General features: G+C 35.7%; 2 protein-coding genes across 8 annotated transcripts in view; one reads left to right on the forward strand and one right to left on the reverse strand.

Moving 5' to 3' along the window:
- Positions 1-26,465, forward strand: part of RB1 (RB transcriptional corepressor 1) — a 174,700-nt gene that overhangs the window by 67,035 nt on the left and 81,200 nt on the right. For both annotated transcript variants that reach the window (XM_054529044.2, XM_002824264.4), the window contains exons 10-17: positions 428-537; positions 1,468-1,545; positions 6,366-6,453; positions 9,883-9,999; positions 12,547-12,603; positions 13,014-13,045; positions 13,125-13,201; positions 14,209-14,405. In XM_054529044.2, the coding sequence (XP_054385019.1) occupies positions 428-537; positions 1,468-1,545; positions 6,366-6,453; positions 9,883-9,999; positions 12,547-12,603; positions 13,014-13,045; positions 13,125-13,201; positions 14,209-14,405 (756 nt within the window). The remainder of the gene's footprint in view (positions 1-427; positions 538-1,467; positions 1,546-6,365; positions 6,454-9,882; positions 10,000-12,546; positions 12,604-13,013; positions 13,046-13,124; positions 13,202-14,208; positions 14,406-26,465) is intronic.
- Positions 22,585-26,465, reverse strand: part of LOC100937467 (uncharacterized) — a 54,197-nt gene continuing 50,316 nt past the window's right edge. For 5 of the 6 annotated variants that reach the window (XR_008512673.1, XR_008512672.1, XR_008512674.1 and 2 more), the window contains one exon: positions 22,585-22,826. Coding sequence is in view for 1 of the 6 variants with exons in the window: in XM_054529047.2 (XP_054385022.1) it covers positions 22,725-22,826 (102 nt within the window). In the remaining 5 variants the exon portion in view is untranslated. Of the gene's footprint in view, positions 24,606-26,465 lie in introns of all 6 variants that reach the window. The other variant, XM_054529046.2, reaches the window with a different exon arrangement.

Raw genomic sequence — 26,465 nt, forward strand, 5'->3', positions numbered from 1 at the left:
AGGGGCAGAGGTGGCAGTGAGCCGAGATCGTGCCACTGCACTCCAGCCTGGGTGAAAGAGCGAAACTCCATCTCAAAAAAAAAAAGATTAAAAGTAAAGCATATATGGGATTTTTGGAAAATCTTGGCAGTTAAACAGTTATTATAATACCTATTTTTATCTTAGGTACTGTTTTGTAGCATTGGCTATCTTTGTCTACATAAAATTCTAATAAATCTTTTCTATGCATGAAATAGACCTAGAATCAAAGTTGAACAAATGTTGCAATTTTCTGTACCTCACTTATTTATATTGCATGTGAACTCAGTGTATATTGCAAAATTAAATGTATATTATACAAAAATTCTTTAATGAAATCTGTGCCTCTGTGTGCTGAGAGATGTAATGGCATGTAAAGGATAATTGTCAGTGACTTTTTTCTTTCAAGGTTGAAAGTCTGTCTAAACGATATGAAGAAATTTATCTTAAAAATAAAGATCTAGATGCAAGATTATTTTTGGATCATGATAAAACTCTTCAGACTGATTCTATAGACAGGTATTGCACATGGTATATTTGATTGATTTGCTTTAGATATAGGTTGATACCGATATAGGTAGATTATATAGTTTTTAGCTTAGTGACCTTTAGATATCATTTATAACAAATTACTTTCAAATGTCTTTATACAAAGAAAAGGTTAACAGTATTTTAAGCATATAACTTATCTACAAATATAGATTTAATGTGAATTGTGTGTCCTATAACAGTTACCTTTTTGCAGTTAACTGAATATAATTTTTTAAAATGTGCACCAAAAGATAATGGCTAAAGTAATTAGTTTCTTCAAATAGTGGTCTCTTATCTTATTTCTATCCTTTCATATACTATTACCTGCCTGGTTTATTAAAAAAAGTTTATACAAAAGTGTAGTCTCTTTTATTATCATGTAGAAACCTAAAATTGGAATGGTTGAGAGTGATTGTTAAAATTTTTGACTGATCATAAGTAAAGTTAATTTTGTGTCTTTAGCATGAACTCTTTTAATATGAAACTGAAAATATGCGTAATTTAGAAGTTAAACACAGTAAAATGTTTTAAATTTTATTTAAGTGGAAATAAAGTTTTTAGAAGGAATACTGCATTGAAAAACTTGAGTTTTAATGCTTTTTAATACTGAAAAACTTGAATATCAATACCACCAGGGAGAAAGCATCTGACTTTCACTTTTAAAAAAAGACTTAATGATTGGTGTACCTCTTTGTCATAAACATAATGGAAAGAGACCCACAATTAAAAACAGTTACTAGTGAAAAATATTTTATTTATTTAAGCAGCAGCTGGGTCATCTATTTTCTATCCTATCTATTATTGTTATCATTTTATATGATTTTATGAGACAGCAGAAGCATTATACTGCTTTTTTGATGCATAAAGCACAAATTATAAATTTTCAGTATGTGAATGACTTTGCTTATTGTTATTTAGTTTTGAAACACAGAGAACACCACGAAAAAGTAACCTTGATGAAGAGGTGAATATAATTCCTCCACACACTCCAGTTAGGTATGAATTTTCCTACTTTTAATTATATTATAATTTTGTTATTCATGGCTTTATAGTGTTTCAGATTTGTTCACATGTTTCTTTATGTATTCATACATACATGTAAGAAATATATATTGAAGGCCAGGTGCGGTGGGTCACACCTGTAATCCCAGCACTTTGGGAGGCCAAGGTGGGCAGATCACCTGAGGTCAGGAGTTTGAGACCAGCCTGGCCAACATGGTGAAACCTTGTCTCTACTAGAAATACAAAAATTAGCTGGGGGTGGTGGTGTGTGCCTGTAATCCCAGCTGCTCCGGAGGCTGAGGCAGGAGAATCACTTGAACCCGGGAGGCGGAGGTTGCAGAGAGCTGAGATCGTGCCATTGCACTTCAGCCTGGGTGACAAGAGCGAAACTCCGTCTCAAAAAAAAAAAAGAAAAAAAATGTGTATATATAATCTTTGTGTACTGGGCATTTTACTGGTTGCTGAAGATATGGTTATTGGACCTAGTTTTGTCTGTTCTTAAGGAACATAACCTAAAATAGGAATGTGTTCCATTTCAGTAAATAAAAAAGAAAAAATTAAAGTATCACTATTTGATCTGCATACAACCTTAAAGGATTAGAACTATTTTTTATGTCTTTTTCCTCACTCATTTCCCACACCAAAATCTGTTATCAAGGCTTGTTGAATAATCTACCTCCAAAATATTTCCTGAGTCCATCTACTTTTCTCCATTTCTGCTCTCACAACTCTTGTCCAAGACATTGTTCTCTTTCTCTTGGATTTTTTGCAGTAGCCTACTACCTGATCTTGCTCCTTCTGGTCTCATCACTGTTCCTGTCTCCTCACCATCAAAGCTATTCTCTATAGAGCCCCCAGAATTTCTCCTAGTAATGTAAATCAGTTATGTTCACCTTGCTGTTAAACCCTCTGGCTGCTTCCCACTGCAATTGGTATACAGTGCAAATTCCTTAACAATGCCTAAAAGATCTTATATGGTCTGGTTTCTGTTGCCTCTCCAACCTCATCTTGTTTTCTTTCTCACTCTGTGTTAGCCACATATTGGCCTTCTCTCAGTTTCTTGGGCTTTCCAAGTTTTTTGAAAACTCTCGTACTTGATATTCCCTCTTCTTGAAACTTCCTCCTTTTCTTTCCATGGATTACCAACTGCTACTCTTCATTCAGCACAAATATTGCTTTTGAAAAGATATTTCTCTCTGAAGTATTTTATTATTTCTCATAGCATCCTGTTCCATTCCTTTATAGCATGTATCCCAATTTATACTGATAGATTCATTTGTGTTTGCTTGTTTTTTACTAATACCCAAAATAGCCTTAAAATTCCATATCACAGAGACCATAACTTTTTTGTCCACTGTCTAATACTTAGGGCCTGTTATAAAACTTGGTACATAGTAGGCAATCAGTAATATATTTCAAATGACTGTATAGATATGTAAATGAATACATTTTCATATAAGTATAGTATATACTTTGGACAAGATAATGAGATGACACAAAAGGGACTATAAAGCAATGTCTGAACTGAATTTTGAAACATGCAAAGGCCTGTGTCACAGGATAAAGATTTTAGGGAGTGGGAACAGCATGTTCAAAGGGATGGAACTGTGAAACATGTAAGTGGAGAAAACTCTGCTGTCACACCACCAACAACAATCAACACAGAAGACTTCTGTGACCAAATGTGGGAAAGTTATCCTCACCAAGAAACAAGCAATCAGTTCTGCAGCAGGCACCAGCTGGGTGTCCTCTAATTTACTTCTGACACTGCTTACCTGGAGATAGTGTCAGATCCCACAGGTTGAGGGCTCAGTCCCCAAAACTGGCCCCAACTTCAGATGCCAGTTGCAAGTCTGGGTTTTTGGATCTTCTGACCAAAGGGCTTCAAGTTGGGGTTCCCATAACACCTCTTAGGTTCGATTAATTTGCTAGAGTAGTTCACAAAACTCAAGGAAACACTTCTGTTTACTGGTTTATTATAGACGATATTACAAAGGTTACAGATGTAAAGATGCATAGGATGAGGTATGGGGGGTGGGATGGGAAGCTTCTATGCCCTCCCTGGCCAGACAGCCATCCAGGAGCCTCCACATGTTCAGCTATCTGGAAGTTCTCTGAACCCTGCCCTTTTGGGTTTTTATGGAGGCCTCATTGCATAGGCATGACAGATTAGATCATTGGCTATTGATTATCAACCTAACCTTCAGATTCCCTCCCCTTCCCAGAGGTTGGGGGCTGGGGCTGAAGGTTCCAACCCTCTAACTCGGCCTGGGGCTTTCTAGTGACCAGCCCCCATCCAGAAGCTTCCTAGGGGCTGCCAGCCATGTCAATTCATTAGCACACAAAAGGACATCACTGGAGTTTCTAAGTATTTTAGGAGTTGTACGTCAGGATATGCGGTCAAAGACCAAACATCTATTTCACAATATCACACAACACAATGTATCTGGGGAACTATTAGCAGCTCTGTATTGATTGACTATAAAATGAGAGTAGGACGTCACAGGAGAGGAGAGTGGCTACTAGTTATGAAGGGCCTTATGTGCCATACTCACAAATTTGGACTATAGCATGTGCATGATATAGCCTGTGCTATAAATGGATGTTAAGCAGGGGTAAGGATAAAATCAGACATAATTTTTGCAAGTTCACATGGTAATAGTCTGTGGGGGGATAGACTGAGGAGAATAAGAAAAAGTGAGAAATAGACCTGTCAGTCTGTCTCAGTGGTTCTTAACTAGGTTCTTAACTAGGTGTGCAAATTAGAATAACCTGAGGAATTTTGTTTTGTTTTTTCTTTTTAAAAATTTTGTGTCCCATTCCACTGAGGAATATGCCTAGGCCTTACTACCACAGACGTAGTGTATAAAAATCTGTGGACTTGTCTGTTGCAGCAGTTTACTTGAGAGGTTTTAAAGATCTGAACCAATGATAGTGGTGGGAATGAAGGAACAATAACAGATTTGATAAATATTCGATGAATTCACACTTAGAATGTTGTTCTTGAAGCATTTCTGAAGAAGATATCTAGTAAGCAGTAGGATAGCCTTCTATAGATTTGGGAATCATCAGGGGAGTTAAACCCATACAAAAAAATGAGATTGCTTGAAGGGAGGGTGCATAATGGCAAGAGTGGGTGGCTGAGGGCTGAAGCCTAAAGGATGCTAGCATTAAGGACTAGACAGAAATTGTTAGGTTCTAGAGCAGGGGTCCCCAGTTCCCGGGCCACAGACCAGTCTGTGTCCCATTACGAACCGGGTGATACAGCAGGAGGTGAGAGGTAGACAGGCAAGTGAGCATTACTGCCTGAGCTCTACCTCCTGTCAGATCAGCAGTGGAATTAGATTCTCATAGGTGCATGAACCTTATTGTGAACTGCGCATGTGAGGGATCTAGATTGTGTGCTCCTTATGAGAATTTAATGGCTAATGATCTGAGGTAGAACAGTTCAAAATCATTCCCCCTAGCCTCCGTGGTCCATGGAAAAATTGTCTTCCATGAAACCAGTCCCTGTTGCCAAAAAGGTTGGGGACCGCTGTTCTAGAGAATGGGAAAGTATGGTTGGGGAGTGCAGAGAGTGAAGCCAAGAAAGCTGAGGAAGGGAGGGAGTTTCATTAAGAGCAAGTATTTCTCTAACAGTGTCAAATGCTTCAAGGAAGGTCAAGTATTAGAACAAATGAGAAAAGTCTTTTGTTTTTACCAGTTGGTCATTTGTGGCTTTAATCACTGTAGCTTAAATATGATTAGTGGACACAGAAGCATATAGAAGCTGCGTTGCAATATATTTGAAAGACGAGGCCGGGTGTTGTGGCTCACACCTGTAATCCCACTTTGGGAGGCCAAGGTGGGCGGATCACCTGAGGGCAGGAGTTCGAAACCAGCCTGGGCAACATGGCAAAACCCCGTCTCTACTAAAAATACAAAACTTAGTCCAGGTGGGCACCTGTAATCCCAGATAATCAGGAGGCTGAGGCAGGAGAATCACTTGAACCCGGGAAGCGGAGGTTGCAGTGAGCCAAGATTGCGCCACTGCACTCCAGCCTGGGCGACAGAGCAAGACTCCTCAAAAAAAAAAAAAAAAAGAAGAAAAGAAAAATGAGGAAGTGTAAATACTGGTTTAGACATGCTTAGCTGAGAACACTGAGCATATTTTACTAAATAATAGTTGAGGATCTTTTCAGCCCTAAACATTCTACAGTTCTTTGCATAAAGTGTCCCAAATGTTCATCTACTCCAAAATTGTAACAGATATTTACCATACACTGCCCCCTTCATAATACACACACATAAAATTATAGAATTAACAAGATCTTAAGAGATTGACCTAATTTTATGCTGTGAAAATGGTGATTTTTAAATGTATCCAGGATCTTAGTATCCTTTCTTCTTGAAGGTCTCTGTAAAGAAGAATCATCTGATTCTTTACTTGCATTGCTAAATATCTTATTGTCTTTAATTTGAAAATGTTTAATATTTGGTTGTAAAAATGTTTTCTTAAAACAATACCATTTTGTTGCCAGTTTATATAGTTTCTCCTAAAATAATGCCACTATTTTATTGATATGTAGTTTTATTAGTAAATAAGTATATCTGTTCTATAACTATAAACTTATTGATTGTGAATACATATTTTCTTAAAGATTTAAGTAAAATGTAATTTCTTATAAACCACAGTCTTATTTGAGGGAATGTAAAGACAAGTGGGAGGCAGTGTATTTGAAGATACATTTAACTTGGGAGATAGAAAACATTTCATTTTTTCTTTTTTTCTCCCTTCATTGCTTAACACATTTTCCTATTTTTATCCCCTCTAGGACTGTTATGAACACTATCCAACAATTAATGATGATTTTAAATTCAGCAAGTGATCAACCTTCAGAAAATCTGATTTCCTATTTTAACGTAAGCCATATATGAAACATTATTTGTTGTAATATCTTGGCAAAGAAACTTGAAATTAAAAGTTAAAGTACTGAGTTCTTTTTAAAATACTTATCTCCTATCTAACATGTGTTATCCATAATCTTTTCTTGCTTTTTTAATTCTACAAATTATATATTATTAGTAGTATTGTTTTATTTATACAGTGTTATTTAAAAAATTTTTATGTTTACCTATTTGCCTTGCTCACCATTCTTCCTTGCAACTTATGCCTTACTTCTGAGATAATTTTTTTCTTCTTCAGCTATATCCTTTGATAATTACTTTAGTGGTATTAATTTGGGATGAACTTTTTGAGGTTTTATTTTGTTTTTTGATCTGAAATTTTCTTTACCCTTATTTTTTTGTGAGATAGCTTTGCTGGATCTTCAATTCCAGGTTGACATTTGCTTTTTAGACTCTTATAAGTTTGAAGATAATACATTACCTGGATCCCATTTTTGCTAGTTAAGAAGTCTTATGCCACTCAATCTAACTGTTGTTCCTTTATAGTTAATCTATCTTTTTCTCTCTGGCTACTTTTAAGATCTTTTCTTTGAATGTAGTATTAGATAGGACTTAACATTCCTCATACCCCTACAATCTTTTTCATCCAGTATTTAACCCATTTTTATTTACAATTCTTACCAGGCCCTGTTAGCATTATAGTTTGCAACTCCTGATAGACAATGAGTTTGATATCTGAAGGCATCTGCTACCCTCTCTCCCCTGAAGACAAGGAGAGAGAAAGAGAGAGAATGAAACTATCATCTATATTGCTTGCTTGCTCCTTCACTCCTTACTTAAACTCAGATGAGGGTTGGGACCCACTGAAATGCTCATCCACTAAAATTGGACATAGGGTCAGGAGACTTATTAAAATTTGGCTTATTTCAGCAACTGTGCTTTTTGAACTTGTTAACAATTCATTCATAACCTGCCTGTGATTTTGTCATAATCTGTTGTCATCTCTTGCTATGTTCCCCCAGGAATTAGCAAAGTAATTTCTGTCATCATATTCATAATTGTTTTGGCTCAGAATTGATTTTGTTTGTCCAACATGCATAAAGTCGCTTTTGTTTATGAGTTATCTATAGCACAAGAATATATGCCAAAACATATGTACCCCAATTACCTAAACCTTTTAGCAAGGGATAATGAAACAATTTAAAACAATGATAAGCCCTTTCTTCTCATATCATTTTGAATACTTCCTCCAATATTTGGAGTATGTAGGAGTTCTTTTTTATTTTAAAAAATTCTGCTTCAAAGACTTTTTTTTAAACTTGGAAACTATATGATCTTTATTTATGTTTTTATACAGTTTTTCAACCCTCGCTCCCTTCCTTCTCTCCTCCCTCTAGTAGTCTCCAGTGTCTATTGTTGCCATCTTTATGTCCATGAGTACCTGATATTTAGCTCCCACTTATTGGTGAGAACATGCAGTATTTGGTTTTCTATTTCTGTATTAATTTGTTTAGGATAATGACCTCCAGCTACATCCATGTGGCTGCAAAGGGCATAATTTCATTCTTTTTTTATGACTGTATAGTACTCCATAGTGTATAAGTACCACATTTTCTTTATCCAATCCACCACTGAAGGGCACCTAGGTTGATTCCATGTCTTTGCTATTGTGAATAGCACACCAGTGAACATATGAGTGCATGTGAAAGACATTTTCTAGAGCTCAATTTAAAGCTTAACTTTTAATGAAGCTTAAAAGCTTAATTATGTAGATGATAAGTTGCATATGTCAAAGTGAACATGTCTTGAAGGTCATTATGTTTTTCCTTCATTTTACTTCCTTATTAGTTCAAGTTTCTTCATTTTTAAAATTAATGCCACCTTCCCTCCAGGTAAAATCTTAGAAGCTATGAACATTTTAATGGACATTTTGGCAACAATTCTTTTATGACAGGAAATGCTTGTTTGTTATATGTTTCTAAGATTTGTGTGCTGTTTTTTTTTCCAGGAATATAGAATTGCTGATATTCTAGAATGTGAAAATGTTGACAGACAATGCACATTACAATGAAAGTTATAATCTTATTTTTATTTTTATATATACATATTTTTGAGACAGAGTTTCACTCTGTCACCTAGGCTGGAGTGAAATGGCATGATCTTGGCTCACTACAACCTCCACCTCCGGGGTTCAAGCGATTCTTGTGCCTCAGCCTCCCAAGTAGGTGGGATTGCAGGAGCCTGCTACCATGTCCAGCTAATTATTGTAATTTTTGTAGAGATGGTGTTTCACAATGTTTCCCAGGCTGGTCTCAAACCCCAGACCTCAGGTGATCTGCTCACTTCAGTTTCCCAAAGTGCTGGGATTACAGTCATGAGCCACTGCGCCTGGCCATAATCTTAATTTTAGAAACTTTATATTTGAATGTGTATATTGAATGTGTTTTATGTATAAAGGATAAAAAAATAGAATAAATCTTTGTAGCTGATGAGAATCATGCTGTGATTACTTTTTATATATCATAATATGAATTATATAATATTATATGTTATAATATGCATTTTAATACATCATCTTGTGATGTGTTTTAATTATTAAAGTTGAATAGCCCCACTCCAAATGATACATGTATTGGAACTTCTTTTGCAACAATTTCCCTATCTTGTATTTCTGAAAATGTAATTCAATGATTTAGCTAATTCATAACTCTTTCAAAGCACATTTTAAAATTAGGAAATGGGCTGGGCATGGTGCCTCATACCTGTAATCCCAGCACTTTGGGAGGCCGAGGTGGTGGGATCACCTGAAATCAGGAGTTCGAGACCAGGCTGGTCAACATGGCGAAACCCCGTCTCTACCAAAAAGACAAAAATTAGTGAGGCGTGGTGGCGCATGCCTATAATCCCAGCTACTTGGGATGCTGAGGCAGGAGAATCACTTGAACTTGGAAGGTGGAGGTTGCAGTAAGCCGAGATTGTGCCATGCACTCCAGCCTGGGCGACAGAGTGATGCTTCATCTCAAAAAAAAAAAAAAAAAAAAAAAAATTAGGAAATGATACCAAGCTCAAGCCTTGGTTTTATTTCATTTGCTTTTTTGGAAGCAACATACATCCCAATATAACTCTTAATTGAAGATATTTTATGAGAATGTATGGGGCTCTTTCTGATGGATGGAAAACTTAACAAATTTGCTCTTCTCTAGCCTAGTGGCAGAAAATTTAGATAACAGGGTTTTTTAGTTGTACTCTAGTATTTTTTTGGTCATTAACATCCAGTGAAATGATATTGTCTGCTTATGTTCAGTAGTTGTGGTTAACTAGTTATTGTGGAAGTGTTTCCACATTTTTATAAACAATTTAAAAAGTCATATATTATGGAGCAGAAAATATTAATTCTGATTACACAGTGTCCTCGACATTGATTTCTGTTTTTACCTCCTAAAGAACTGCACAGTGAATCCAAAAGAAAGTATACTGAAAAGAGTGAAGGATATAGGATACATCTTTAAAGAGAAATTTGCTAAAGCTGTGGGACAGGGATGTGTTGAAATTGGATCACAGGTAACTTGAATTCATTTTAATTAGTGGTACTATAGAGTAATAATGTTAAAAGCAGCATCTTTCCAGTTTGTATAAATACTCTAACAGTATTTGTCTAGTAGTATAAAATACTGGCAGGTACTATATCCCTGCTGCCTGTGTATGCTGCTATTTATGGAAAACTACCTCCCACCCCATTATAAAAACTATGTAATAAAGGAACACATAGCCGTTGTAGAAATTTTGGAAAATACAACTAAGAAAAAAGTTGAAATCTTTGATATTAAATTTTTGATTTTGCTTTGACTTTTACATGTATGACTGTTCATGTATGCATATCCTAATGTGAATGGGACTATACATGCCATTTGTCAGTAATATTATTGAGTGATATTATTATTATTTCAGGAAATCTAAAGCTAATATAATAGGTAAGAGTATGGGCCATGGAGTGACAGCCCTGGGTTTATATTTGGTTCTACCATTGTTGATCTTGGTCATGTCATTTAACTTCTCTGAGATTCAGGTTCTATATTTGCTCTGCTTTGTTGTGTGGCATTAATGAGTATAATATACAAAAATATACTGGAAAACTGGAGTCCACTGTACACATTTATTTCAGTGTAGTGAGGTTATATTTTGATGCCATCAGTGTTTCAAACATTGATATTTAATGGTTCTTTTTGATTCTACAGCCATGCACCACTTAACAGGGATATGTTCTGACAAATGCATCATTAGGCAATTTTGTTGTGTGAACCTGGTAGAGTGTGTCTGTACAAACCTAGATGGTATAGCTGATTGTACATCTAAGCTGTATGATATAGCCTATTTGTTCCTAGGCTACAGGCCTCTACAGCATGTGTACTGAATACTGTAGGTAATGGTAACATAATGTGTTACCATTTGTGTATCTAAATGTATCCAAACATAGAAAAGGTAAAGATATAGTACAAAAGATAAAAAATGGAACACCTGCACAGAGCACTTACTATGAAAGGAGCTTACAGGATTGAAAGTTGCTCTGAATGAGTCAGTGAGTGAGTGGCAAGTGAATGTGAAGGCCTACAACATTACCTATGACATGACTGTACACTATTGTAGACTTTATAAATACTACACTTAGGCTAAACTAATTTCATAAACATTTTTTCTTTCTTCAGTAGTAAATTAACCATAGCTCACTGTAACTTTTTTACTTTATAAATCTTCAGTTTGTAAAAAACTTTTGACTCTTATAATAACACTTAGCTTAAAACACAAACACCTTGTACAGCTGTACAAAAATCTTTATAATCCTTATTCTATACGCTTTTTTTCTGTTTAAAATTTTTTTCAATTTAATAAACAGTTTTGCCAAAAACAAAGACAAACACACACATTAGCCTAGGCCTACACAGGATCAGGATTAACAATACCACTGTCTTCTGCCTCCAAATTCTGTCCCAAGTCTTCAGGGACAATAAAATGCATAGAGCTGTCAGCTCCTATGATGATGATGCTATCTTCTGGAATATCTCCTGAAGGAGCTGCCTGAGGGTGTTTTACAGTTAACTTTTTTTTTTTTTTTTTACAAGTAGAAGGAGGATGCTCTAAACTAATAAAAAGTATAGTATAATAAATACATAAACCAGTAACATATTCATTATTAAGTATTATGTACCATACATAATTGTATGTACTATACTTTTATATGACTGGCAGTGCAATAGGTTTATTTACATCAGCATCATCACAAAGATGTGAGTAATGCATTTCACTACAACATTACACTAAACAATAGGAATTTTTCAGCTCCATTATAATCTTATGGGACTACTGTTAGATATGCAGTCAGTTATTGATCAAAAACATTGTTATGCGGTGCATGATTATATATGAGATTTTTGCTCTTAATTTGGAATGAAATAATATGGTGTGTGTTTATATTTCTAAAATTTGGTTATTCTTTCAAATAATGGGAACTAGTTATTTGGCTAAAACTTCTTGCTCATAAGGTCAGTTTGATCTGATTTTTGCCTGTGACAGTTTTACTAAATTTATGGACAAAGACTGTCCTCTTAATCTTAGACAGCTATCTTGAAAATACATGTCCTAGGTCGTGAGAAATGTTATATAAGGTACATAAAGTGCTTAAAATAGTACTGGGCACATAACCTATCTTTAGTATGAATGATATAAACTGAAATGGAGTTAAGGAAATCCAGGTACTGGACCTACCCTCTTGTTAATTTACTTGGGAATGTTAATCACCACTTAATACTTAAGTCATGAGTTTTAGACAAGCTAGCTTTTGTGTTGTCTTGGCGGCCATATTTCTAAGAAGGGTGAGAAGTATGTTTTAAGAAAAGGCTTTTAAAAAAATTAGTAATTGTCAGCTGGGTATAGTGGTATATGCCTATAATCCCAGCCTCTTGGGAGGCCAAAGCAAGAGGATCTCTTGAGCCCAGGAGTGTGAAGGCCAGCCTGGGCAAAACAGTGAGACTCCATCTCAAAAAAAAAAAAACAATTCATAATTGTGATTTTCTAAAATAGCAGGCTCTTATTTTTCTTTTTGTTTGTTTGTAGCGATACAAACTTGGAGTTCGCTTGTATTACCGAGTAATGGAATCCATGCTTAAATCAGTAAGTTAAAAACAATATAAAAAATTTCAGCCGGGTGCGGTGGCTCACACCTGCAATCCCAGCACTTTGGGAGGCCGAGGTGGGCAGATCAGGAGGTCAAGAGATCAAGATCATCCTGGCCAACATGGTGAAACCCTGTCTCTACTAAAAGTACAAAAATTAGCTGGGCGTGGTGGTGCACACCTGTAGTCCCAGCTACTCGGCAGGCTGAGGCAGGAGAATCCCTTGAACCGGGGAGGTGGAGGTTGCAGTGAGCCAAGATCGTGCCACTTCACCCCAGCCTGGCAACAGAGTGAGACACTATCTAAAAAAAAAAAAAAAAAAAAAAATTCAATGCTGACACAAATAAGGTTTCAATTAAACAACTTCTTCTTCTTCTTCTTCTTTTTTTTTTTAATTATCTGTTTCAGGAAGAAGAACGATTATCCATTCAAAATTTTAGGTAAATTTTTTACTTTTAGTAAAAAAGTTTTTTCTTTTTATAGAAGTAAGTATTTTATAATCTTTTTTTTTTCCTTTAGCAAACTTCTGAATGACAACATTTTTCATATGTCTTTATTGGCGTGCGCTCTTGAAGTTGTAATGGCCACATATAGCAGTAAGTTAAATTTTCATAAATAAACATTTTTGTTCAATTTAAAGTTAAAATGTGGTGTGTTTCTTTGGTTGGGGGAGAGGGATAGTGTGAGGTTAAGGAGAAGGAATGCTTATTTTAGATCACTATAGACTGAAGAATGTAATTAGTCATTATAAGCCATTTAAGAGGCTTATTTGAGTTATTTGAGGCCATCTTGGGGATAGTATTTCACTAGACTCCTCTTCTGAGTATACTGGTATACTGAATCCAAAAAAGGTACCTTTTGAAATCCCTCCGAAGACCTTTGAGATTGTAGAGTGCCAAAGGAGTATTCAAGAGTGGCCTCTACTGATATGGAAGCACTGCTATAACCTCCATGGTTATGAAACTAAAGATTGAAGCTAGAATCCACTGGCTAAACAGAACAAAGGCCAATTGCAGTGTTTTTAAAAATATAAATGTATATCACTTTGCAAATTATGTTGCAAATGTTAAAAGAAAGTTTTGCTTGCAGAAACAAAAGGAACATTTGTATAAGGATGCAAAACAGAAAAAGAGGAACTTTTAGTTTCCTTATTAGTAAACAAATAAGGAAAACTGTGAATCCTCATTTATAACCAAGAAATGCATATTTTAAAGAGATACCATTTTGTAACTAATGAAATTAGCAGAATCTTGAAGAATCTGTCTATCCTCTTACCAAGGATTAATGAGAATTAAAATAGATATGCTAATGAATGGCTGATAAGTTACTAAACCTGTTCCTGATGTAAGTTTAGGGTATTTAAATCTTTGAAAATTTGAGATAAGCTGTAAGTCCTTTCTCTAGGAAAAACACAGATGTGCATACACTCAAAATTGGAAGGCTATTTCCTATGAATCCGTAGACTCCAAAATAAAAAATTCTGCTCTAAATAAAAATTGTTTAACTTTTCTACTATTTTCTTTGTCTGATAATACCTTCCAAAAAATACCTAGCTCAAGGGTTAATATTTCATAAATAGTTACATTTTTTTTTTCATTTTTAGGAAGTACATCTCAGAATCTTGATTCTGGAACAGATTTGTCTTTCCCATGGATTCTGAATGTGCTTAATTTAAAAGCCTTTGATTTTTACAAAGTGATTGAAAGTTTTATCAAAGCAGAAGGCAACTTGACAAGAGAAATGATAAAACATTTAGAACGATGTGAACATCGAATCATGGAATCCCTTGCATGGCTCTCAGTAAGTAGCTAAATAATTGAAGAAATGCATTCATGTGCATATGGCTAACAAATTATCGTTAGTGAGAGGTGTTTCTTAACATCTACCTCAAGAACAAATAGGGAATTTAATGAATAATATTATTTCAGTCTGCAGCCCAAGAATCAAGTGGAATATTAGAATGGAGCTTTATTCGAGCACCCTAAACCATCTAATACAGCACAGTGATTTATTTAAGAATAGCTTTTCTTAAAACATGGCACTTTAAAACAAAACAGAATCTTTTTTTATACTTTAAGTTCTAGGGTACATGTGCACAATGTGCAGGTTTGTTACATATGTATACATGTGTCATGTTGGTGTGCTGCACCAACTAACTCGTCATTTACATTAGATATATCTCCTAATGCTATCCCTCCCTCCTCTCCCTACCCCACAACAGGCCCCAGTGTGTGATGTTCCCCACCCTGTGTCCAGCTGTTCTCATTGTTCAATTCCCACCTATGAGTGAGAACATGCAGTGTTTGGTTTTCTGTCTTGGCAATAGTTTGCTCAGAATGACGGTTTCCAGCTTCATCCATGTCCCTACAAAGGACATGAACTCATCCTTTTTTATGGCTGCATAGTATTCCATGGTATATATGTGCCACATTTTCTTAATCCAGTCTATCATTGTTGGACATTTGGGTTGCTTCCAAGTCTTTGCTATTGTGAATAGTGCCTCAATAAACATACATGTACATGTGTCTTTATAGCAGCATGATTTATAATCCTTTGGGTATATACCCAGTAATGAGATGGCTGGGTCAAATGGTATTTCTGGTTCTGGATCCCTGAGGAATCGTCACACTGACTTCCACAATGGTTGAACTAGTTCACAGTCCCACCAACAGTGTAAAAGTGTTCCTATTTCTCCACATCCTCTCCAGCACCTGTTGTTTCCTGACTTTTTAATGATCGCCATTCTAACTGGTGTGAGATGGTATTTCATTGTGGTTTTGATTTGCATTTCTCTGATGACCAGTGATGATGAGCATTTTTTCATGTGTCTTTTGTCTGCATACATGTCTTCTTTTGAGAAGTGTCTGTTCATATCCTTCACCCACTTTTTGATGGGGTTGTTTGATTTTTTCTTGTAAATTTGTTTGAGTTCTTTGTACATTCTGGATATTAGCCCTTTGTCAGATGGGTAGATTGTAAACATTTTCTCCCATTTTGTAGGTTGCCTGTTCACTCTGATGGTAGTTTCTTTTGCTGTGCAGAAGCTCTTTAGTTTAATTAGATCCCATTTGTCAATTTTGGCTTTTGTTGCCATTGCTTTTGGTGTTTTAGTCATGAAGTCCTTGCCCATGCCTATGTCCTGAATGGTATTGCCTAGGTTTTCTTCTAGGGTTTTTATGGTTTTGGGTCTAATATGTAAGTCTTTAATCCATCTTGAATTAATTTTTGTATAAGGTGTAAGGAAGGGATCCAGTTTCAGCTTTCTACATATGGCTGGCCAGTTTTCCCAGCACCATTTATTAAATAGGGAATCCTTTCTCCATTTCTTGTTTTTGTCATGTTTGTCAAAGATCAGATGGTTGTAGATGTGTGGTATTATTTCTGAGGGCCCTGTTCTAAACCAAAACAGAATTCTTTAAAGTATTTAGATAATTTATTTAAAGTACAGTTGTTATATATTTGAAAATGTAAATGTCTGCTCTTAAATTGTGAGATTATGCTATTTAGATGATTAAAAAGTGCATTTTTTTCTTGTTAAATATAGTAGGATTCATTTTTTCCCATTATTAAAGTATAAAAATCTATACTATTGTTCAATTATAGGTATTGGTTCAATCAATATAGGGGCACAAATTATATTGTCTAGGATTCTCTTTATAGCATTATAACTATTGATAAGGCTTTTGTTTTAATAAAAGTGGCAACTTGAGGTTATGCTCTTCAAATCTGCATAGTTGGATAATACTTTGTGAATCATCAGATTTGTAGATTAATGGTTTCTTTTGAAACTGTGTTGCATGCTAAGTATATATCTTTTAATTTGTATCAGTATATAGAAATGGTAATTAAAGAATTGAGACTTTAGGTATGCCATAATCCTAATTTGCACATGTAACCTTAGTTTTAATTTCCTTATGTTTTGAATTTTTAATGACTAAGCAATAATTTATTTCTTAGTGTTTTCTTGTATTGCTATATAGACAGAGTGAATAGAGGAGAGAAACATGGGAAGTTGATAGAAGAATGTTACACTCCTATTATTGAATTTCATAACTACTTATGGAATGAATTTACAGTTGATAAGGAGTACTTAGAAGAAAACTTTCTGAATCTGGGGAATTAAGTGAAAGTAAAAATAAATAAATAGATAAGTAAATAAAATAAGCACATAGAGTACTTTTTAAAGACTTTTGTGTCCTCTCCTCCCATAAATTGATATTGAGATATTCCTGTATCATCTGAAAGTGACTATTGTTATTTCTTTTAGAGAATTAATTTTATTTCTGTCAACACATATTTATTGAACATATGCCATATGCCTTGAATTGAGAGAGATATTGTGAAGATACAAAAAAGATAAAGCCTTGGAAAATTGTGGAGGATGTAATAGAAATTTACTGTTTAAAAATTGCTTGTACTCAAGCCTGTTTAGCTCAGTTATTTAGGGCTTCTAAACAATATTCCTTTATTTTTGAGAATTTTTGGAGAAAAAGTGACAGGCGCAAAATTTGGAAAAGAGTATGATTGATTTACAATAGGAGACGTGGAAGTCATAAGCCTCTGAATTTAAATATTAAATGTAGTATCTCTGGCAGATGAAACTATAGAGGACTTTTATTTAGTCATATATTTTTAGTGTTTGAGTCTTATATTACATTTTTAATCATAAAAACCTTGAGTGGTAGTGGATGACTTTGTGATGATAAGTTATGCCACACAAACAGGATACTGTGTATTTTTCCTGTGAGAATAATTGACATTATAGAGAAGGGATATGGCATAGATACATTGGCGTTTTCACAGACTTTTTTTTTTAATTTGAAATATAACACATATTGAAAAAAGTATATATCTCAAGTGACAGTTTAGTGAATTTGTCACAAATTGAACACATCCGTGTAAACAACACCCAGATAAAGGCCCAGAGCAAGCCTTCATAGTCTTTCGATTCTGTGTCATAATAAAAAATTCTCGTTAAAACTGTAGATTGATAGGAACATATTCACACAGAGTTGTTGACTGAGGGAAATTTCAAATGAGGTGCCGCTTACTTCTGTCCTGCCAATAATTTAATGAAAGAAAGAACATCATCTTATTTTTAATGGTTGTGTGGGGAACTGGGTTCAGCATTTTTGCTTGACAGCCTTGAGAAAAAATAAATCAAGAAGGAAAAAGCCCACTTCTGTTTCTTTTCATCCCAGAGAGATTAACGGGCAATATATGAGTGTAAGATGCTGGAAAAGTCTGTTGAGAAACCTAGTGAAATCTCATTCTCTGAAAATTTGGGGGATTACAGGTGCTTTAGAATGCATCATACCTAAGGGTTAGATGAAATGACTTCCAAGAGTTTGGCCCTATTAAATCTGTTAAGAGGTTTATAATGCCAGCAGGTGATGAAATGAAATTTGGATGTCTTAGTTTCAGTATTTTCAGAATTTATCATATTTTTTCAATAAATGTTTATAAATCAAAGTATGTCAGATGCTTTATTCCCTATGTGGTCTGTCTTTCCTGGACTATTCTGGACTCTTCCTATTGATCTCTCATTTGCTACCTTGAGACCATTTCTCTCACAGCAGCCAGAGAAATCTGCTCATAATGTAAATCTCATCATGCTAATTCCTCAGGTAAAGACCTCCTGTGGAGGACATATTCATCTGGTAATGTTGGAAGAAGACCCTACTGCAAAAAAGACCACTATACTACCTGTTTGGAATACAAAAAGTAACTGACTGAAATTACTGGACAGGAAGAACAGACTCTAGTTGAGAAAGAGAAGAGGGGAGCTGGGAGCCTGAGGAGAACGCTTTTAGTCTAGAGCTAAGTGCAGTAGGTATAGGGAAGGACAGTAAGGTAGGGCAAGGATGTCAGTGGGAAAACTATGGGTCTCTTCACCAGGGAAACTGGAAAATTGAAGCTGGGGAAACCTTGGCTACTGAAGAGAGTGGAAGAATCCTGCAAGGGAAAGAGCCAAGAAAGGGTACCCAGATTCTGTCTGAAATCTGAATAATTCCTGTGTGTCACAGACTCAGAACAGCCAAATGAAGGGCAAAAGATCTGAACTGAGACTGGAGTTGCTGCCCAATAAACAACAGTTCAAGTTAAGCAAAGATAATTGCTTCTTACAACAAAACCATTCTAATTTTAGAAAAATAACAGAATTTAGGATCTTCACAATTTAACATTTATGATGTTCAGGATACAATTCTAAAATTATCCAGCATAGAAAGAAGGTCAAAGAAACCAAATGCAGGTTTATAGAATAGGAGCTTTAGGCCAGGTGTGTGGTACACACCTAATCCTAGCATTTTGGGAGGCTGAGGTGGGAGGATCATTTAAGCCCAGAAGTTCAAGACCAGCCTGGGCAACAAAGCAAGACCCCATCTCTAAAAAAAAAAAAAAAAAAAAAAAGCTAGGTGTGGTGGCATGGTGGCATGTTCCTGTGGTCCTAGGTGCTTGGGAGGCTGCTGAGGCAACACAGCGAGACTCTGTCTTAAAAAAAAAAAAAATAAAAACAAAAAAACTAGAATGGGAGCTTTAAGTTAACTTTGGTTAGGCATTGCTAAATGATGGGGATACATTCTAGGAAATACTTCATTTAGGCAATTTTGTCATTGTGTGAACATCATAGAGTGTGCTTACACAAACCTAGGTGGTATAGCCTGCTACACATCAGGGTAGGAATAGCCTGTTGCTTCTAGGCTACAGACCTGTAAGGTATTTTTTTTTTTTTAAATCTCCACTCTTGAGTATGTCTTTTTAATATTCAATGTGATGAAATTGAAGTATGTAGAAAGTTGCATACCAAAGTATGATAGTTGTCTTGAGGAAAAATACTTATTTTATTGGTTGAGTTGTGAACTGAACCTGTCACTCTTTTCGTGAAACACATGTATTACTTGTAAGACTGATGAGCAATTGTGTTTATTCATGCTTGGGTATGTGGTAGATTCTTGAAAGTGAACAAAGTGAGCCTGTCATTTCAAAGAAAACAACTGACAGTAAATGTTGCCAATGATAAATTTTGTGTTTTCAAGTAAAATTAGAATTTTAGAAACTTGTATCCACCACTGAAAGCTTGACAGAGTCCTAATATATAAAATACTTTTCTGATTAAATCGGTGGTGATATCAATGAATGTGATTTTTAAAATATTGTATATAGAGATTTGTAAACATTTACAAGAAGTACATAATTCAGTGAACCAGTATTTCCAAATGACCAAATACATCGTTATAAAATCATTCACGGGTAAGAGATTCATTAAAAGTTCAAGATAAACCAATGGATTTTAAGGTCTTAAAATATGAAAAATTTATTTCGATTCATTGAGATTGTTTCCAGTTCCACCCTGCAACTAACCTTTAAGAAACGATGACTTGTTGAGTTTTGGCATAGTGTCAGAAAACAATAACCATAATTATCTGAAAAGGGTATTAAAGTACTCCTCCTCTTTCCATATGAGGCCAGATTTTTCTTTGTATACTTCAACCTAAACAGCATATTGCAACAAAGTAAATGTAGAAGCAGATAGGAAAATTCAGCTCTTTTCTATTATGCCAGATAGTAAAGACATTCAGAAGATCATAAAACAGTGCTATTGTTCTATCTTTTTTGTTTTGTAGAATATGGTTATTTTTCATTAAAAATTATTTATGTTAACATAATGGGTTTATTAAGATAAATATTTTTAAATTTTCTCAAGTTTTTTTGAGCCGTCAACATCCTTTAATGTAAAAAAGCTATTAGCTACTTTATGCTTCCTAATGGAAGAATATATAACCACCTTGAAAACATGATGTTGAAAAAAGCCAGTCACAGAAAACCATATATTGTATAAATTCATTTATATGAAATGTCCACAAGAGGCAATTCAGTAGAGACAGGAAGTAGATTATTGGTTGTCTAAGGCTGGTGGGGAGGACTAGGTGTTTCGAGGATGATGGCTAGAGAGTATGCTGTTTCTTTTTGAGATAATGAAAATGTAAAATTGACTCATTATTGTAGTCAATTTTATAACACTTTTATCATCTCTGTGAATATACTAAAAACTATTGAATTGTACAAATTAAATGGGTGAATTGTATAGGATGTAATTTTTTAAATTTCTGTTTTAATTAAATTTTAACTAAAGTTTTAATTACTAACAAAGTAAATATTAATAGATTTAACCCACACAAACAAAAGCTTTTGGGGTCCTTAGTAATTTTAAGAATATAAAAGGGTTTTGAGTCCAAAAAGTTTGAGAACCCTTGCCTGTATTCTCTTCCCCACTCAGACTTGTCTTTCACTCACACAACCATGTTTGTTTTTGCCTGTCCCTGAGTCTTGAAATGCTTTCCTCTGCCTTTTTCTTGACCAGATTTTAAGGTCCATTTTGCCTTTCCTGATCATCCTAGTCTATAGTCATTCTTCCCTCATTTAGTCTTAAATTGTTTATTATCCATATACTTACTAGTCATTTATAAACTTTGTTTTACTATATGTGCATATCTCATGTTAAATTCATGTAAAGTACTTAAAACAATATCTGACATTGTATTATAAAATGTAGCAGTTAATTACATAAGGGTAAAGGACAGAGAGGAGTCAACTTTTGATGACATGCAGGTTTCTGGCTTGTATAACTTAAGTGGATAGTAGCGTCATTCATTAAAATAAGATACCTAGGATTGAATGAGGTTTGCTTGGGAAGATGAATTTCATTTGATTGAGTTTTAAGTAATTATACGTCATTTCAATAGAGGTGTCAAGTAGCAGTTGGATATGTGTGTCTGGAACTTAGGAAAGAATTCTAGGCTAAGATTATGGACCTAAGAGCTGCCACACGTGTGTAATAAAAAATGCCACCCTTTCTTGACAGTTTATCTTGTGCCAGGCACTTTGGTGAGCACTTCTTAAATTTAATTTTCATAACAATCCATGAGGTAGTTTACCCTAGATCAGGAAATGAATGCTTAGAAAAGTTTAATAACTTGCCCTAGACCACCACAAGCTAAATGGCAAGATCTATGATTTGAACCCAGGTCTTTCTGGCTCCAAAGCTATTAATCCTTATGCTTTGCTGAGTAACTGAAGTTTGGAGAAGGGATAAGATCACTTAAGGGGAGAATATAGTATGAGAAGAGAAGGAGGCTAAAGATAGAATTCTGAGGAGCTCTAACATTTAAAGGATGGACAGAAAAGAGAAGCCTGTGCCTACAAAAGAGATTGAAATAGAACAGCCAGGAAGATAAGAGGAAAATCAGGAGAAGTGGTATCATAGAGAGACCGACCAGGTGCAATGGCTCCTGCCTGTAATCTCAGCACTTTGGGAGGCTGAGGCAGGTGGATCACTTGAGGCCAGGAGTTCGAGACTAGCCTGACCAACGTGGCAAAACCCTGTCTCTACTAAAAATACAAAAATTAGCTGGGTGTGGTGGTGAATGCCTGTAATTCTAGCTACTCGGGAGGCTGAGGCATGAGAATCGCTTGAACCCGGAAGGCAGAGGTTGAGTGAGCCAAGATTGTGCCACTGCACTCCAGCCTCAGTGACAGAGCAAGACTATCTCAAAAATAAAATAAAATAAAATAAAATAAAATTAAATTAAATTAAATTAAAAATTGAAAAAAAGGAAAAGGAGGGAGAGAGCATTACAAAGTCTGAGTGAGTGCTTGCTCACTCAGACTTTTCAGATAGGAGCTGAAAACTTTTAGCAACAATGAAGTCACTGGTGACAGTGACAAGGACTGTTAAATGAAGAGGTGTGGATAGGATGAGATCTGAATGAGAGATAAAGTGGACACAGTCATAATAGATGGCTTTTACCAAAAGTTTTGCCTGTGAAGAGAAATAAAGATATAACAGAAGTAAAGATACAGCTTGATGTATGTGAAGTGGAGGGAATATATACGTATTTTTTAAATGAGAAAGGTAGGGTTTAAATATTGATGGAAAAGAGCCATTAGAAGTGTTCTCTATTGCTGGATAACAAATTAGTGGCTTTAAACAAATATTTTATTTTGCTTATGATTTTTTGGGTCAGGAATTTGGGGAGAACTTGACTGGGTGGTTTGTCTCCGACTATGTGTCAGCAGGTGTCTGGAGCTATAGGGTCCACTTCCAAGGTGCTTCTTCACTCACAAGTCTGGCATCTTACTGCTCCTTGGTGCACACTCAGCTCTCTTCCTCCCATCCTCCCTCCCTCGAGTGGTTAGAATGTTAAGCTTTGGAGTTTTCACCTGCAGAGAGAAGATAGGAGATTCATAGTGAAAGTAGAGGTTTTAAGAAACAGGATATTTGGCAGGGTGCAGTGTCTCACACCTGTAATCCCAGCACTTTGGGAAGCCAAGGTGAGAGGATTGCTTGAGCCCGAGTTCAAGACCAGCCTTGGCAACATAGGGAGACCCTGTCTCTACAGATAATTTTTAAAATTAGCCAGGTGTGGTGGCACACACCTGTGGTACTTGGGAGGCTGAACTGGGAGAATTGCCTGAGCCTGGGATGGTAAGGCTGCAGTGAGCTGTGATTGCACCACAGCACTCCAGCCTGGGTGGTAGAATGAGACCCTGCCTCAAAAACAAACAAAACAAACAAACAACCCCAAAACAAATAAACAAAAAGTAACAGCCTATTTCATTAAAGAATTCATTCATTAAATAATGAAGTTGAACTTAATGAATTTAATGAAGTTTAATAGGTGTAGTGGGAGTAACAATGAGAGTGAAAGTGTAGGAGGTTGTAGTCAAGGAGTTGTTTCACCTTAGAATTTCTGGAGGCAGAACCTTTCTTGGTAGTTTACTGTATTTTAAGAAATGATCTTGGGAGTGCATGAGGATCCTGGTCAAGGAGCCAAAAAGTACAGTGAGCAAGAGTCCAGGACATGTAGCGAGGAGGAATGTGACTGAAATAAAGACTAACGTCTTCAGTGCTTGAGGGGAGTAACCAGGAGACAAGTGGGACTAAATGGGGCAGGGGGCTAGAGAGGTCCTGAAGCAAAACTCCTGGCTCACTTAAAAAAAAACTAACCTCTCTCTCAATACCTAATCTAATGTCCAACATATAGAATTTAGGTGCATAAAGTATTAGATTTGTAATGTCCTTTGATGAATTTACCCCTTTAATCATTATAAAATGACCCTCTCTTTATCCCTCATAATATTGTTTGCTCTGAAAACTACTTGTGCCTGATACTAGTAAAGCCATTCCAGCTTTCTTTCCATTAATATCAACATGGCATATTTTCCCCATTCTTTATTTAACTTATATGTGTCTTTATTCCTAAAGAAGTGATTTTCTTGTAGGCAGCATATAGTTGGGTGTTGCTTTCTTAAATCTCGTCTAACAATATCTGCCTTTTAATTGGGATGTTTAGATTTAAATTGAATGTGACTATTGATATGGTTGGGTTTAAATTCTCCATCTTATTATTCATTTTCTATTTTTCTCATCTTCTTTTTCTCCCTTTCCTCTTTTTCTGCCTTCTTTTGGATTGAATTTTTAAAATTCTGTTTTATCTTCTTTGTAGGCTTACTGTCTATACTTTTTTGTTTTATTTTGTAATTGGTGTTTTTTGATTTATAATATGCATCTTTAATCTTTCATAGTCTTTCTTTAAATAGTATTACACTACTTCACATACAGTATAAGAATCTTAGAATAGTATATTTCCATTTTCCCTTTTCCAACCTTTGGGCTGTTGTTGTCATACATTTTGCTTCAACAGAAGTTATAAGCTCTACAATACATTGATAACTTTTGTTTTAAACCAATTATCTCTTAAAGAGAGTTCAAAACAAGAGAAAAAAGATGTTTTTATTTGATTACATATTTACCTTTCCAGTACTCTTCATTCCTTGTGTATATCCAGATTCCTTTTGTTTTCCTTCTGACTGTAAAACTTTTTTTTTTTTTTTTTTTTTGACATTTCTTGGCTAGGGGCAGTTGCTCATACCTGTAATCCCAACACTTAGCAGGGCTGAGGCGGGAGGATCTGTTGAAGCCAGGAGTTCAAAACCAGCCTAGGCAACAAAGCAAAACTCTGTCTCTATTCTTATAAAACAAACAAAAAGCATTTCTATTTTTTTTTTTTTCTTTTTGAGATGGAGTCTCTCTCTGTCACCCAGGCTGGAGTGCAGTGGCATGATCTTGGCTCACTGCAACCTCCACCTCGCAGGTTCAAGCGATTCTCCTGCCTCAGCCTCCTGAGTAGCTGGAATTACAGGCACACGCCACCATGCCTGGCTAATTTTTATATTTTTAGTAGAGACAGGGTTTCACCATGTTGATCATGCTGGTCTCGAACTCCTGACCTCGTGATTTGCCTACCTTGGCCTCCCAAAGTGCTGGGATTACAGGCATGAGCCACCGCACCCAGCCAACAAAAAACATTTCTTGTGCGCATGTCTATTAGTGATGAATTCTTCCAGCTTTTATGTCTGGAAAAAAACATTTTACCTTTATTTTTAAAAGGTCTTTTGCTGGGTATTGAATTCTAGGTTGATAGTCTTTTTGTTTTTTCTTTGAGTACTTTAAAAATATTGCTCCACTGTCTTCTGGTTTGCCTTGTTTCTTTTTTTTTTCTTTTTTTTTGAGATGGAGCCTCACTCTTTTGCTCAGGCTGGAGTGCAGTGGCATGATCCCAGCTCACTGCAACCTCTGCCTCCCAGGTTCAAGCGATTCTTCTGCCTCAGCCTCCCAAGTGACTGGGACTAAAGGCACATGCCACCATGCCCGGCTAATTTTTGTATTTTTAGTAGGGATGGGGTTTTGCCATGTTGGCCAGGCTGGTCTCGAATTCCTGATCTCAGGTGACCCACCCACCTTGGCTTCCCAAAGTGCTGGGATTATAAGCATGAGCCACCACGCCTGGCCTTGTTCTTTTTTTGCTGTATCTTTCCCCTGCAGGTTTTTCTTTCTGTATTTCATGTTGAATACCTTCTAAAGCTATATCTTCAAGTTTATTAATTTTTTTCTTCTGAGGTATCTAATCTGCTATTAATCTCATTTATTGTATTTTATATTGTATTTTATAGTTTGCATTTCTAGAAATTTGATTTGGGTCCTTTTTATATCTTCCATATCTATTTTTATTATGTTTATGCTTTTCTTTACCTTCCTGAACATATGGGATATAGGTAATATAACTTTTTAAATATCCTTGTCTACTAAGTCTAGTACCTATGTCTTTTTAGGTCTTTTCTCTTGACTGATAGTTCTCTCTCTCTCTCTTTTTTTTTTTAACAGTCGTATGTTTCTGCTTTTTTGTCTGCTTGGTGATTTTTTTGTTAGGTGCCAGATATCGTGAATTTTGCTTTAGTGGGTCCTGGATATTTTTGTATTCCTTTCACTATTTTGACCGGTGTTTTGGAACACAATTAAATTATCTGGAAATAATTTGACTTTTTTAAGGCTTCATTTATTTATTTATCTGGTTTTTGTTTCTGGACACAGAGCAGTCTTTAATCAATAGCCAATTTTCCTTCACTATCCAGGCATTGCTCTTCTGAGTACTCTACTGAATGTCCCATATATGACAAGGTTTTTCCACTCTGGCTAGTGGAAAGCAGAACTCTTCCTGACCCTGTGTCAACTCCTGGAAGGATTCTACTCATTCCCATGGTTCTTCCCTGGTTTTGAGTAGTATCCTCACATCCATGCACTGATCAGTACTCAGCTGAAGACTCAAGCTTAACTCTCTGCAGACCTCTGGAGTTCTCTTTTTGTAGCTTTCTTCTCTCTAGTATTCTGTCCTGCTAATTTTAGTTTGCCTTGGCATCTCCCATTTCTTAACTCTGTTTCTTCAACTGGGGGACCACTGGGCTGCATTCCAGTTTCTCATCTCTGGACTGTGGACCATAAACTGTCCCCAGGCAGTAAGC

This window comes from Pongo abelii, chromosome 14, assembly GCF_028885655.2.
Source record: "Pongo abelii isolate AG06213 chromosome 14, NHGRI_mPonAbe1-v2.0_pri, whole genome shotgun sequence".
Classification (NCBI taxonomy): Eukaryota; Metazoa; Chordata; class Mammalia; order Primates; family Hominidae; genus Pongo; species Pongo abelii.